Raw genomic sequence first — 15,828 nt, forward strand, 5'->3', positions numbered from 1 at the left:
AAGAAATTGTAATCATCGATTAAAAATATTTACAAATTTTATATAAAAATACGATACATTAGCTTCTCATTTCCCATATATTTATTCCACTGTCTAAAAGACTTTTTCAAAGTCATTTCAAACTTACCTTCCCCGGTCTAAAATACTTTTCCACGGTCATTTCAAAATTGGTTTCCCCGGCATTCTATATAAATATACCTCCTATACTAGAGAAACGATAAACCGAAACAAAAAAAATCTGAATCTCTCGATCATGGACGCAAGAGCATCTTTTTACCGCCTCCTGCCTTTCCTAGTCCTCCTCGCAAGTAAGCACATTGTCATCATAATCTATCTATTTTCAACTATTACAAATTTCTACATTAACATTACCTACTTCCCAAACTAGAAAATAAGATCCTAAGTTTAATTTTTTGTTTTTTGGGATTCGGAAGTTAAAGTCCTGTGTTCAAATTTCCATCTTTGTTATGGAGATTCCCGAGCTGATAAACCACAGGAGGAAAAATAATTAATCCGCGTACATCAATTTTATGGCTTGCATGCATGCTTGCAGGAGGAACCGGCGCAGCCACACTCAGCTTCACCAGCAAGTGCCCCTACACAGTCTGGCCCGGGACGCTCACCGGCGGGGGTGGCGGGCAGCTATCCTCAACCGGGTTCGAACTCGCCACGGGTGCAACCTTCTCAATCAATGACGTCCCGGACACGTGGACAGCTGGCCGGGTGTGGGGCCGAACGGGCTGCGCCACTGATGCCTCCGGCAAATTCGTATGCGCCACTGCCGACTGTGGGTCTGGCCAGGTGAGCTGCAATGGTGCAGGGGCGATCCCGCCGGCCACCTTGGCGGAGTTCACTCTCAAGGCACCGGGCTCTGGCGAGAACAGCATCTACGACGTCAGCCACGTGGACGGCTTCAACCTGCCCCTCTCTATAACCCCACAGGGCAGCGGCAGTGGGTGCACCACGATCAGCTGCGCAGCCAACATCAACTCCGTGTGCCCGTCAGAGCTGGCGGTGAAGGGGTCGGACGGGAGCATCGTGGCGTGCAAAAGCGCGTGCCTGGCGTTAAACCAGCCGCAGTACTGCTGCACTGGGGCGTACGGGACGCCAGCGACGTGCCCGCCGACGAACTACTCGAAGATTTTCAAGGACCAGTGCCCTCAAGCTTACAGCTACGCTTACGACGACACGAGCAGCACTTTTAATTGCACGGGTGGGGCTAGTTACCTCATCACATTCTGTCCGTGATATATTCTCTCTTCTTTTGAACTTGGATGGACCATTTTCCTCTCCGAGGTGAAAATAAGAGGTCCATGGGTGGTCTCGGTTGGCCTAAAGCTATTTGTACCCTCATCACTGGATTGAGGGATCATGCGAGTAGTTTCATTTTCCACTAGGAAAATTAAATGTAATCTGCCGAGAGAATAATGGATTATACAAAATAAACAATGTATTCGATATAATATTTAAATATCAAATCACATTTTCATTTAAGAGCTTAAACTTTTAGAATAATTGGCAGTGATCCCATTAAATCTCACATTGAATCAGAGCTTGAACTCTTAAATTCAAAATTTTTTTTACGTCTCATTTGCCTTCCCATTTAAATATGTTATCCGCTTAATACTATGGCAAAAAAAATACCAAACTAATCATGAGGAGGATGATAGAATATCTAAATATTAAACAACGTATTTATTTAATAGTTTAATGTTTTAAAACAGTTGGCAGTTATTCCATCACTATAATGTTATAGTAATTATTGTAAGAGGACGAAGCATATTCTTTGACTTAACTTTAATGGTTAATCGTTGATTCAAATTGATTAGTAAGTGATTGATACGAGGACGAAGCATATATTGAAAGTGAATCCAATTGTGTCTTTGGAATCAACATCATTCTTTGACTTCACTTTCATGCCCTTGTCAATTCGAATTGGTTCGGGTGGGTCCATAGAGAAAGAGATTCGAAAAATCATACTAAAATTTAATCAAATTTCGGGATTTCTTTTTCCCTTTTCCCTTTGCTCCTAAGAGAATCTTCTTCCCTAAAAGACAACTTTAGTTCTCATACCTAATATTTACTTAAGTACCATGATAGCTGTCAACATATAATTTTGTCTGTGTTTATCAAGAATACCATATAAATTTGAAGAACCCGGCAAAAAGATATAGTTGCCCGTAATTGATTTGGCTGGAACTAAAAAAAGGGCATACCATTTATAATTCAACTCAAGCACTCTATATATATTCCATCACCTCGAATATAAGAGACAACGACGAGCAAGACAAATCTCAAGCTTTTGATCATGGACGCAAGATAATCTTATATTTTCAAGAGGCAAATTCTATTTTGACTTTGATATGGTTTTTTAGTAACAAGACAAATACTCACTACAACTTAGAATTTGAAGTCTTTTCATTTCCTAATTAACAAAGCATGTGTAGAACACTGAGATAAAAGATTATCCAAGTATGAAGCATGTACACTAAGTGACATGATATTGTCCTTTTTTTTTTCTGTAGTAGAGCACGTATGTCTAGAAGAGCCTGAGGAGACTGTAATGCCATAGTTTTTATGGATTGCAATTTCTGGGGATATAAATTTGGGGCTTCTTATTAGCCACTCCATGGTCGACCAAAGGCAAAATGTCAAAGTCCTTTAAGCTCACTATTTTTCATTGGATGACCTCTCATTTTCACATGGCGTTATGGCATTATTATCTCCTTTGACTCTTCTATGATCTACGTGCTCTAATAACAAACACAAAAATAAAAATAATAAGACAAATAAAGGACAGTATCACGTCATTGTCATTAGCGTATATGCTTTATACTTGGGTCATTTTGATCTCGGTGTTTCATACCTACATTGTTGGCCTCGACCTTAGTAGCATAACTTCTTCCGGTTTTTAATCTAGTCTCGTAGGAAGAGAAATCAAGTAAGATGGGGAAGACGAGAAATGTGAGGATAAACTTCCAAAGTCTAGCTTTTTTTTTTTTTTTTTTTTTCAATCACAGCTTCTACTGCCTAAGAGAGTACTTATGAGATCTTGAGTTTTAGTGTCAATGATCTACCTCCAATCAAATCAAAGAGGCAAATGTATAATGTGCAGGACTCGAGATATCACCCAATACAAACAACTAAAAAATCTAAATATCTTTGATAAAAATAACAGGCACCTTCTATTGGTCTAGCCCCTTGGCGCCTAAATAAATCAACGTTCCTGTAACTTCTTATAAATGAATCAACACTCAACACGGGAAACCTTATTGATAAAGTGATGATTAAGATCAATCATACTATTTGTGTATGTCTTGCCATAGATGTTTTACAATTTCAACATATTGCTTAATTATCCCGGCTTTTGTTTTTTATTCCTAAAGTAATGTTAAAATTTATAAGCAAATAGGCATTAGTTTTCAAAAGGGAAAAAAAGGGCTACACATGAAGGGACAAATTAGGTCGTAGTCCCCCATACATGCCGTGATTGATGGTTGTGCAGTCACAATTGCGTAGACGGCCTTCTTAAATGGCGTCTCATATCTTTTCCATAAAAAGTCCAAATTTGAGAGGCCACCAATAAATCTTTTGCCCGTCTTTCACGTGGACGAACTAGTCATTCTCCATTCCTAGGAGTATTCCTACCTGTTGAATCACAAAAACAAAAGATGGTAATCGTCCACTGAAAACATTTTCACATTTTATATATCATTACCTCGCTTTATACAAAAATAATGATACAATATACGTGATTATGATAAATTATGTATATGTATAAATCCCATGGGAACTATAGAAGTTTTGACAGAAGGTGAGCACGACAAATTATGTATATGTATAAATCCCATGGGGATTTCATCGATGCGCCAATAGTGCAATTCTCTGAGCTGATTATTCATGGGATAGCTAGACTATTTGGGGAAGCAATTAAGGAATCTAAATGCAATAAACTTAAGAATTCGATCAGGAATCGACTGTTCGATAGTGTTAGTCTGCAAGGGTCATTATGACACTGTCAGAATCGATCAGAGATCAGAGATAGGTTAATTCGACTTAGATATGTGATCAAAATGTAGGTGATTCCACATGATTGCAAAGTTCTCATCGATCGGCACTAAATTGATTTTCTGTCCTTTTGGATACCCTGTGTCTTTCTAGGTGAGGGCCGCAACCCTTGCCTCAGAGATTTTCACGACAACTGAGAGTTGCCAATGTACCCTGTGTCGGTAATTGAAATCTTGAGATTTTCACGACAATTGAGAGTCGTCAATGTGTTGGAGATGTACATAGTTACTCGAGATAAATCAATCATGGGTCAATTGCACCAAAAATTCCTAAAAGTTACCCAGTAGAATAGGTCATGCTAAAAGCGCGCCGAAGTGAAATTAACCGTGAATTTGAACTCGATTTCAGAAATTGAAAGTTCTGTGGTGTCACGAGCTATTTTAGAAACGTCGACTCATCCTCCGAAGATTTTTTAGAGATTCCGAGATTTTTACGGAAAACCGTTTCGGACGTTGCAAAAATTCAGCAGAAATTCAGATGGGCTAAATTGATGGAAATTGGGACTTCTAAACCGAGCCTTTGAGTGTCAGGGACTTGTAGAAAATTGTTCGGGATTTTTCTTCGGCAAAATTGGACCTCGATTTGGAGATTTGAGTGAGGAGTTGAAGTTAATTTGGTGAAAGTCGGAATAAGGCATGGGGCAGCAACTTTGACTTCAAAAATTGGATAATTGGTGGTTTAATTTTGTGGTATTATGGTTCAAGAAAGTATTAGAGGCATGCATTTAATTAAATAGATAGGATTGCTTGACTTTGGGGCCTTCATCTTCAGCTTCTTCAGCACGCCAACGCCAGCTGCCCACCATTTGCTTCGAACGATTTCGGCTTCAGCAAAGGACCAGCTGCCTCTTCTTTTCTTCCGGACGAACCGCGCGCTCAGTTCCCCACCGCATCTGCCGCTTCATCCCCATCATCATCCCCCATCTCCAAGCCGCCACACGTCTTCAATTGCTGCTTGTTCGGTCAACTCCAGATGAGTTTTTGACCGTGAAATTTCCTTGCCCTGCCACGTTTCCTCCCCATCTTTCACCCACCTCCAGCAGCGGTTGAGCCCAGCATCCCGCCATCTTCGATTTCTGCTCCATTTCTTCCTTGGTCGGCCACGAACGCGCGCCTCATCTCTCTCTCCTTGTCCACGTCCCACGCATGGTCAACGACGCCACTCACGGAAGCCCTTGGTTGACCGAAGCCCAGCCGCCTGCTGCCACTCGTCCGCGTGAGTTCCCCAGCCGAAGCTGCTTCTTGCCCGCGTCTCCCTTCGTGCGAGACTCCTCCAGCGAAGCTTGGCCCAGCTTTCAGCAGCAACAACGCCGGCCCATTCCAGCATCTTCGGCCCATTCAAGCTGCAGCCCAGTCCAGTTGAGGTTTCACCAAGCAGCAGCCCAGCAAGTTGTTGTTTTTTGCAAGCCAGCCCATCTTTAGGAGCCCGCAAAGACAGCCCATTCAAGGCCTGTACAGTCCAGCGAAGCCGAGCCCTATTCAAAAGCAAATCTCATATTGGACTGAGATTTGTTGGGCCTGTTATAGGCCCAGTCCAAGTCTGCCAACGCCACCGAAAATTCGGATTTCGGCCGCCGTCGTGCCATCATCGCGGTAAACCGGTTTCTACAATTAACCAGTGAGTTTATCTAGAAAGTCCTAGGTGTCGAGTTCTAAATACCAAAAATGGTTTTATATACTATGTTAACCGGTGGGATTTTGAAAAGAAAGGATATCGGTTTTCTAGGATGAATTGACTATGTACCCACACATGACGATTTTCATGAGTATTTCTAATAAGAAGAAAATAGGTTAGGTTCACTATTTTACTGGAGATATTTGAGTGCAATGCACGGTGCCCTAGACCATGTTTGAGTGATTGTGTATTGGTTAAGAAAACCCATCCTAAGCTATTAAGTTGGACGTTACCTCTATATAGGATACCCTACCAATGGATGCCCTACCAATAGATGTCGATCGCAATAGATTCTAGACCGATGCTCCTTTATGGAATGCCGTCGATGTAGTGACAATGTTGTGCACAATGGTGTGAGATGATGCCTAACAATGCTAGAGGATAGTTGAACAGAAAGTAGGCCATACCATATGCCGAGAGTAAAACTAGGAATGCATGATTGATTGAGTGTGGCATTCCTATTGTTGGAGCCTAATTGTTGCTCATATCTGTATAGCTGTCTGTGATATAAATTGTACTGACTTGCAGGGTGGGACTGAGGTGAGGTAAGTCCTCTATACTAAATGCGTGATTGAGTGGTTAGGACGCCTCTGGACATATTACCCTCCTAATTGGGGTTTAGAGTGTGGACTTTCTGAAACATTGTTTTACTGGTTATTGAATAACCATTTGCAGGTCCTTAGAAGGTGGTTGTGGAGGACCAAGGCCCTAAAGTTTGAGGAGGAGTATGGAGAATCGGCGAATGTGTCCTATTAGTATGTCGTAGGACATCCTCTTTTAAGAGTTGACCTTTTTGTAGGCTGTTGACTAGACTTGTTTTGTACTTGAATCTCGTTGTTTATAAGAGCGTGCTTTTATGAATTGATGTCCTACTTTCCTATCATAAGATGATTATTGTCAGGGGATTTATTATTTGCTTCCACATGTGCAATAAAAAGAAAGGGTCGGTGACTCGTCCTGGGAAGTCGTAAAATTTTATCGACCAAATAGAGATGGACACATGCTAGAGATGGGTACGCGCTCGGGGTTCGGGGCATGACAGGAAAGCACGTATGCCATAGCTTTTACAATTTATTTTTTTAATTACAAAAAAATGATAACACTCAATTGCACTTTTCGTGACATGTTTTAGGACTTCCAATGCATTTATCCCTAAAGTCCTAAAACATGTCACGAAAAGTGCAATTGAGTCTTAAAACTTTTTAAAAATGTAATCAAATCTGAAAATTTATCGAGAAGATACATTCGGGTCTTAAAACTTATAAAAAAATGCGATGAAGTCCTAAAACTTATAATAAAGATGCATTCAAATCCTAAAACTTTCAAAAAGCGCAATCAATAGAACAACTTGATTTGATTAATTTAATAAGTTTTAGGACTTGATTGCACTTTTTGAAAGGTTGAGGACTTGATTGCCTTTTGGTGAGAAGTTTTAAGAGTTAATCACACTTTTTCAAAGTTTTAGGACTTATTTATATTTTTGTGACAAGTTTTAGGATTTTCGATACATTTATCCCATAATTTTATGTGAAAGGACATGCTAGGGGTGACTAAAGGCAAGATGATTGTGTATTGAGCTCAAGACTTTTCTTTAAATGACTTATCACCTTCACATAATTGGGTTCATTGTCATTTATGGCCTAGTTGAAGAAAGTAATCGTTTATGAACTCTTCAATTCCAATTCCGACGCCCACACAAAAGGGGGAAAAAAAAGAACCTACTTCCAATCAGGTCAAAGAGGCAAATTCAATTTTGATGTGAAATCTAACTTGAGATATCGTCTAATACAAACAAGTGACAAAGTTAAATATTTTGGGTGTAAATAGTAGGAATATTCTATCGGTCTAGCCTCTTGACTTCCTAATGGATGATTGTTTCCATAGGTTCTTATAACTAAATATACAATGAACAAGAAAATTGAGGTGCTGACAAAGTGATAACTATATGAGGAACATATTATTTATGTATGTTTTACCGTAGATGTTGCGCAATTTCAGCATATTGCTTAAGCTTCATGCTTTTATTTATTTAAGCAATGTTAAGAGTTACAAAGATATAGGCTCTCTTTTTTTTTTTCAAAAGGGAAAACAATAGTCATATATCGACAAGGTATACATTTGGTCGCATTCTCATGCATGCTATGATTGACCGTTCACATGCAATCATGATTTCACAGTTGGTCCTCGTAATCGGCATCTCTTTTTTTTTTTCCACATAAGAACCAAACTTGAGAGACCCACAAGAAGACTTTTGCCCATCTTGTAAATTGATGACTAAGAAGTTTCTAACGGTATACGCCGTATTTATCAATTAAAGTATTTTTTTAGATTTTATATATCTCTCCGAGTTTATAATGACAAATTATGAGTGAATATAAATCTCTTAGGAACTATAGAAGATCCAACAAACGGTGAATGCATTGTGGTAAATATATGGCAATAAGAAATTGCCTTAGATTAAAGTTAGCCAATAAAGTTACCCATTTTCACGCATTTTTTGGCCCTACTTCCAAAGGAACAACATCTGCATTTGTCATTTATTTCTCGGTTCCAGATGTTATTAAGACTTTTGTATTAGACTCTGCTGGGAGTCCATAAACTTCGCACGATAAGACTTGACTTGTTTTGTTTATGTAGTTATGTTATTTACCAAAAGGGGGAGAAAAATTATTTTATCTTCAGTAAATAGGTATTCATCATTCTTTTATTCCTTTCTAAACATTCGTCGCCCATTATCACATCAAAGTTATTATCAATGTGAGAAAATTCCATTCCCATTCTTCAGTCACATTGTATAATGACACTAGCATTGTAGCACGTGCAATTGCAGGTTACTTGGAATACCATCTATCGTGACCTTCCTCGAGAAAAGCTGATAAATTATTTAGTAAGCACAAACGGTTACTATTGAAAAAGATGGTGCGTTGCTTAGGGCAGGCTCTGCCAAGCCCGTACTAATTGCAACTTGGAATTCTTCTTTAATGCCACCATTCATGGGATTCTTTTTGGAGTAGACATAATTAGTTGGATGAAACTAATTGCTTACATTGAAGGAAGATAATGAAATTGAACATTGTAGGTGATCAAATCTAAATTACTGTATGATTTCTAACTCACCAAATCAAGATAATGAAATCAATACTTCAAAGCAAAATAGTACTAAAGTAAAGACAATTAAAGTAAAGTATGAGAAAATAAATCTTGTAAGATGTCAAGTAAAGAATATACATGACCTTATTATTAAGCCTCGGAACATGAGCCACCATAAGCTAAAGATGCCACAATCGTAAAGAGACTGAAAGAGACCTATTTACTGAAAGGATTCTTGTTTTATTACCATCCTAAAACTCAGTAAACTAAAGACGCCCACTATCATCTGCAGACCTAAGTATTTATGCAAAGGAAATTACACTAAACAATATTAAAATGACATGAAATGGATCCTTTGCCTATGCACCAACATGAACTACCAACTTATACACTAAATCACCGCAACCTCTTCCAAGATCAAAGCATAAACTGAAACCACCAGCAATGGTCAAAACATGTAACCCCTAATTCACCTATTCAATTAAAATTCAATCCAACTGAAAGCCTTAGGAAAGAATCACATTTCAATGTATTTCCATAAATCATGAAACTCAACCTCGAAATATCTCCATCAATGCCCTTAAATTTCTTGTCTAAACGGACACCCTCAATAAATTCCAGCAAGCATTGACTGTGTTTATCATGACAAATGACCCCTAAACACGCTTGCAAGGCTTTGAGGTGAATAATACATTAAGCCCTGATCACTGGTAGATGAAAGTATAAACAAACCAAGCCAAACGCACTCAAAGTCACAGTCAAATTGCATTTTCCAGCAATGTCCAACATTCAAAATTCACAAATTACCCATGCCAATGAACTGTGAACGCTCAGTAACTTGATAGAGATAATCAATCTCACGTGGGCACTGCGTTATGGACAATTTATAGAACAACCGAACTGAGGCACAACCGTTCCAATTCCCACCTAATTAATAACATCCAGCAACATTCAGAATTGATTCAGGGGCAATCGTCAACTTTAGCAGTCTAGCTTGACTTCTGCAGTAAGGCCCAATTGAATTTTTAGCCCGAACTGAGCCCGGTAAGCATAATTTCACGACATGCCAACTACCTGGTCCTGGTATAGAATCTCATAAATATTCAGGCGAGTTCGGGCCCGGAGGCCCGGTTCGGCCCGGCCCACAAAGTCAACACCCTCCTCATCTCACTTGGACATCTCGCCTTAGAATCTCTCTCCTCTCTCTCCTCTCTGACATATTCATCTCCGGCTCGTCCCCTCGCCAGCCACCACTTCCCTCACCTTGAACCTCCGGCCACTGCATCACCGTCCAACCTCCCTCCACTCTCCGGCTACTGTAAGCTCCACCACCTTTGGTTTCCATCTCCATTTTTTTCTCCTCCATTCTGTCTGCCGATTGCCGCTATAACCGGTCATGGTACATCAAGCCTCACCTCAACAAACATACTCCGTTCATCTCTCTTCCCAGTCGCTCCTGTCACCACCTTCGATTCTCACTCACTCTCTCTCTCTCTCTTCACCAATTCCAATTCTCGGCGTTGCTGCTTCATAGGCCTCCTCCTTCCGATCCATTCATCAATCACGTCCAGTCACTGCTCTTACTCAAGGTAAACTCTTGTACTCTGTTTTTGCGGGGTGGAGACCGAGAGGATTCCCTCCGCTGGAGTGAAAAACCAGTTGCCTCCGTCTCGATGACCTCAAAGGTGATGCGTTGCCTACTTTGATTTGGCCGTTCCTCTTTCCATATCTTTTTCCCATCTAGCCTCTCAATCGAATGCCTTCTACGTGTCTAACTGTTTATTTTCCTCAACTATTCTTGTTATGGTATTTTCGAATTTTGAAGTATTGTATTCCCCTCCATGTTGGAACCGAGAGCCTTCAAGAGTGTTAATCTGATTACATTTGATAATACAGGTCTGGTATCCTTAGTTTTGATCTCTGCACGCTTCCTTTCTATCTGTGGTGCACACTTCGACTATTGACTTCGTTGCTAATTTTAAGTTTGGTCTCTAAAGCGATTCATGTTATGCACTCTCTGCTCATACCGGTTGCATACATCTGTGTCAATTTTAGGGAGTCCATTGAGCATGTGATATCGATTGGGAATGAATATGTGATTTGAGGTGTTCGCTACTTATCAATTTAACATGAAGGTCAGGACCAGTTCTACTTTGAATGAGGATTGCTTGGCCTCACTCGTGTCTTCATGTCTAATGGTTTACCTCATGTGATGGCTCTTCCCGTTAGATTAGTACAATTAGAGTTTGGTAGACTCGAAACTCTTTTCAAGATTTAAGAAAAAAAGACGTTATATGCAATTATCTCATTCTCAATCAAGATCGGTATAACTCCAAACATGCATATCATTTATCCAATACTATGTATGTATAAACATTTTTAAACATATGATTGAAATGTCAATATTTGATAGAGGTAGAATTTATAGTGGACTATGATCTTGTTAGAGAAATCTTCCTGGAGTATTTTGAAGCTGACAAAACGTTTCCATCAGTCTAGTCTGAAAATTTGCAGACTCTATTATTTAAAGTCTGAAGACCTCCGGACTGCCAGACTCAAGACTCAAAGTCTATTCTCATTGATAGTTTCTAATCCGTCGAAAAAATGGCTATCCAGGACTGGATGTTTCGTTAAGGATTTGACCTTATCGACTAGAGAAGATCTCTTGGTTGGATATGACATAACATAATCCTTTATTGATTCAAAGATTGAGGATTCGATGATTGGCGAAGTATACTTGGAAGGTTCTACTTATGGAAACCAAGATCCTGATTGTATGGGCGAGCATGATTGATGGGCTATCGACATGTTCCTTAATAGCTCGAATGAGCTTCCTAATTGATTCTATCCAACGGGAAGATTGGAAGAATTCCTTTGGTAAGTGCCAACGGGTATGATGGCATAAATGAGTATATAAGGAAGACGTTCCGGTTGTTCGAGTGTGTGCGCGATAGAAGAATTCCAAAGTCTGAAGCTCCTTGTTCTTAGTCAATTCATTTTCTAAGCAAAATCTTGTACACAAAAGAGAGTTCATATTCTTGAGAAACCTTGAGGAAGTGTGGTAGAGTATCTACACTGTGGAATCAAGGAGAGCCTTGTTGTAACATCTCTTTTGTTCATAGTGAAATCCAGCCGGTGGGCTATCGGTGCGGAAGAGTGGACGTAGGCTTGGAATATGCCGAACCACTATAATTTCTGTGTTCATTTTCTCTTCCCTACTCTCCCCTTTACTTTGATCATAATTCGCTTTGTTAACGAAATGAGAACTTCCTCTCTATTGTCTGCTTAGTATTGCTCTCTTATCTTGAGAAAATATTTTTACACCTATTCACCCCCCTCTAGGTGCTTATACTAGCTATCACAATTGGTATCGGAGCCTATGTACTCACTATGTTTGAAGTGTTTTACTTCAGAGTTAAAGATCCATGGCTAGTATGTTAGCTCCAGGGCTGGTAGAAGGGCAAAGCAATACCAGACCGCCTTACTTTGATGGAAAGAAATACAACATATGGAAAAACAAGATGAAAGCGTTCCTAAGATCAAAGGATCCTCTTGAATGGGACGTTGTAGACAAAGGAATCATTCCTAAAGCTGCACCTGTCTTAGAGAGAGGAAAAGAAATTGTTGAGTCTAGTGAAATGACTCAGGAAGAGATAATCAAGAGACAAGCTCTTGATACAAAAGCAATTTATTCTTTATATTGTGCTTTGTCACCTACTGAATATAACATAATATCTTATTGTGTTACAGCGAAAGAAGTTTGGGATAGATTACATATTACCTATGAAGGAATCGATCGAGTGAAAGAAACCAGAGTCAACATTCTCCTCGGTCAATACGAAGCCTTCAAAATGAAATTAAGAGAATATACAACTAACATGTTTAGTCGTTTTACAGAAATCGTGAATGGTCTTGAAAATCAAGATCAACCAATTTCTGATCCCATGAAAGTAAACAAGCTACTGCGTGGACTCTCCAAGGATTGGAATCACATAAAGACCTCAATAAGGAAGACACAAAGAATTATGCCACTATCTGTCGATGAGTTGGTTGGGACTCTTCAGTCTTATGAAGTAGAACGAATCGATGAAGATGAAGATCCTAAAGGTAAGAAATCCATTGCATTAAAATCCAATGATGATTCTGATGTTACAGATTCTGAAGACGATATGGATGATGAGGAGCTTGCTCTCATGATAAGAAGATTCAAAAAGCTGAACGGAAAAAGAAGAAGATTTAATCCAAAGAAACAAAGTTTTCAAAAGCAATAGACTAAGTCTATTGAGGATGATGAATCAAATAGAGATGTAGTCTGCTTTGAATGTAAGAAAAAAGGAACACATCAAACCTAACTGTCCTCTTCTGAGAAAGAAGAAAGGAAAAGCTGAAAAGTATCGAAAGGCTCTTAAAGCAAAAACCTGGAGTGATACAGAGTGTGAAGAAAGTGATGATGATTATGCCAATATATGTCTAATGGCACGATCGGATTCAGATTCAAACTCCGAGACAAACTCAGATTCAGACAGTGAATTTGAGGTAAGTAACTTTAAAATCCCTATTAAAGTCTCTAAATACATTGATGAGTTGTGTTTTAGTCTTAAGACTTCTCTTAAAAGGATTTCCGAACTTAAAAAGGAAAATTCTGCACTGAAACAACAGGAAAATGTTTTGAAAGAAAATGTGAAATGTTTAGACATGAATGTTTCTACTCTTAAAGAAAGAGAAGACGACCTTTCAAAAGAAAATGTATTTTTAAAAAATGACATATCAAATATTTCAAAAAGATTTTCAATAGGATCTGAGAAACTTGAGAAAATTCTTTCAGCATAAAGACCTTATTTCAATAAATCTGGTTTGGGAAGGACTGTGGAAACCATTCCTTTAATTGATTTTCCTAAAGTGAAGGAAATAATTAAGCAAAGACCCACAAGAGATGCTTGCAAAAATCATTTTAAAAAGGTCATTGTAAAACTAGTAGGTCGCAATGCTCTCAGATGTTCAAAGTGCAATAGTTCAGATCACTTTGAGAAAGAATGTCCTATGGTTTGGAAACCTGTTAAGAAAGTATGGGCAAAAACTGCATATCATACTAACACCAATGGACCCAAGAAAATATGGGTACCAAAGAAAGTTTGAGTCTCTTTTTTAAATGCAAGTCACTATAAAAAAGAAGGTAAAATGGTATCTGGATAGTGGATGTTCAAGACATATGACGGGAGATTCAAATTGCTTCATAAAGCTCATTCAAGTAAATGGTGGAAAAGTCTCTTTTGGAGGAAACAACAAAGGAAGAATTGTGGGATTCAAAACTGTAAAGATTGGAAACCTCACAATCAGCAATGTTTCCTTAGTGGAAGGACTCAACTACAATCTACTTAGTATCAGTCAGCTGTGCGATACCGGTTTCAAAATCAACTTTCAAGAAGGAATATGTTCAGGAACCAGTAAAGATTCTACTCAGTCATTCATGGGCCAAAGACATGGAAATATCTACCTCTTGGACGTGAAACCAGATGAATCACAATGTCTAATCTCAATTCAAGACGAAGCAAACTTATGGCATAGAAAACTTGGGCACATCAATATAAAGCAAATAGCCAAAATTTCAGCAAAGAAGCTAGTTCGAGGTCTACCTAATCTGTCATACCAAAAGTCTGATCTATGTACACCATGTGTATTGGGAAAGCAGGTAAGAAATTCCTTTAAACCAATAAATCAAGTTTCCACTAATCGTGTACTGCAGCTTCTGCATATGGATCTCTTTGAACCAACCGAACTCGAGCATTGGAGGTAAGAAATATTGCCTAGTAATTGTGGATGACTACTCACGATTTACTTGGGTATATTTCCTGACAAGTAAGTCTGAAACCTTTTCTTACTTTGAAAAGTTTGCTAAAAAGATTCAAAATGAAAAAGGGTATGTTATTTCAAGTATAAGAACATATCATAGTGGTGAATTTGAAAATCAAGATTTTACAAAATTCTATGATGAATTTGGTTTTCAGCATGTGTTCTACTATCCATATACTCTAGAGCAAAATAGAGTTGTGGAAAGAAAGAATAGGTCACTTCAAGAAATGGCTAGAATTCTTTTAATTGAAAGTAACATCTCTTCACGTTTTTGGGCTGAAGCAGTTTTTACAGCATGTTATATTATTAATAGAGCTTTTCTAAGACCAATTCTAGAAAAAAAAACCCCTATGAGTTATTCAAAGAAAAGAAGCCAACTGTTTCATATTTTCATGTGTTTGGATGGAAATGCTTTATATTGAAAAAAGCAAATGATCGAGTTGGCAAGTTTGAAGAAAATTCAGACGAAGGCATCTTCCTTGGATATTCTACCTCAAGCAAAGCCTACAGAGTCTACAACAAGAAGTCTCAATCTATGGAGGAATCAATGAATGTCAAATTCCAAGATTCTATGCAAAATGAATCTATTCAGACTCATTTTGAAGATTCTGAACCTCGCTCCGTTTCTACAAAGTCTAAATCTCAAGAAACAAATCGGACTTCAAAAGACCAAAGATCAAATGATTGTTGAAGATTCAAATGAAGAAAATGATCATCAACCTGACAAATCAACCAGTAACTGGAAGCATAAGTCCAGTCATCTCAAAGATCTCATTATAGGCGACATTAATTAAGGAATTCGCATAAGATCCAAAAGGCGCGAAGAGTCTAGTGCTGTGGCTCTTATTTCTGAAATAGAACCCAAAAGCATAGAAGAAGCTTTGTCTGACGAAAGCTAGATTGAAGCTATGCAAGAAGAACTCAGACAATTCAATATTAATGATGTCTGGGAATTGACTCCTAAACCAAAAGGTAAATCTATTATTGGAGCTAAATGGGTTTTCAGGAACAAAATGGACGAGAAAGGAAAGGTCGTAAGAAACAAAGCAAGACTCGTGGCCAAGGGATACACAAGAAGAAGGGATAGACTATGATGAGACTTACACACCAGTAGCGAGGTTAGAAACAATTAGATTATTACTTACT

The 15,828-nt window shown here is 38.7% G+C and overlaps 1 protein-coding gene across 1 annotated transcript; it reads left to right on the forward strand.

The window, feature by feature from the left end:
* The first annotated feature begins 227 nt into the window (after positions 1-227).
* LOC104444323 (thaumatin-like protein 1) lies at positions 228-1,473 on the forward strand. The gene is made up of 2 exons (XM_010057976.3): positions 228-308; positions 554-1,473. The coding sequence occupies exons 1-2, from the start codon at positions 254-256 to the stop codon at positions 1,246-1,248; spliced, it is 750 nt and encodes a 249-aa protein (XP_010056278.2). The 5' UTR covers positions 228-253; the 3' UTR covers positions 1,249-1,473.
* Positions 1,474-15,828: the final 14,355 nt, after the last annotated feature.

The sequence above is a fragment of the Eucalyptus grandis genome, chromosome 5 (genome assembly GCF_016545825.1).
Source record: "Eucalyptus grandis isolate ANBG69807.140 chromosome 5, ASM1654582v1, whole genome shotgun sequence".
Lineage (NCBI taxonomy): Eukaryota > Viridiplantae > Streptophyta > Magnoliopsida > Myrtales > Myrtaceae > Eucalyptus > Eucalyptus grandis.

What these genes read in the sequence shown, in the direction of transcription:
- LOC104444323 (XM_010057976.3), top strand. Translation starts at nt 254, where the DNA reads ATGGACGCAAGAGCATCTTTTTACCGCCTCCTGCCTTTCCTAGTCCTC. An exon ending in TTTCCTAGTCCTCCTCGCAA is followed by an intron (nt 309 to 553) that starts GTAAGCACATTG and finishes GCATGCTTGCAG; the next exon opens with GAGGAACCGGCGCAGCCACA.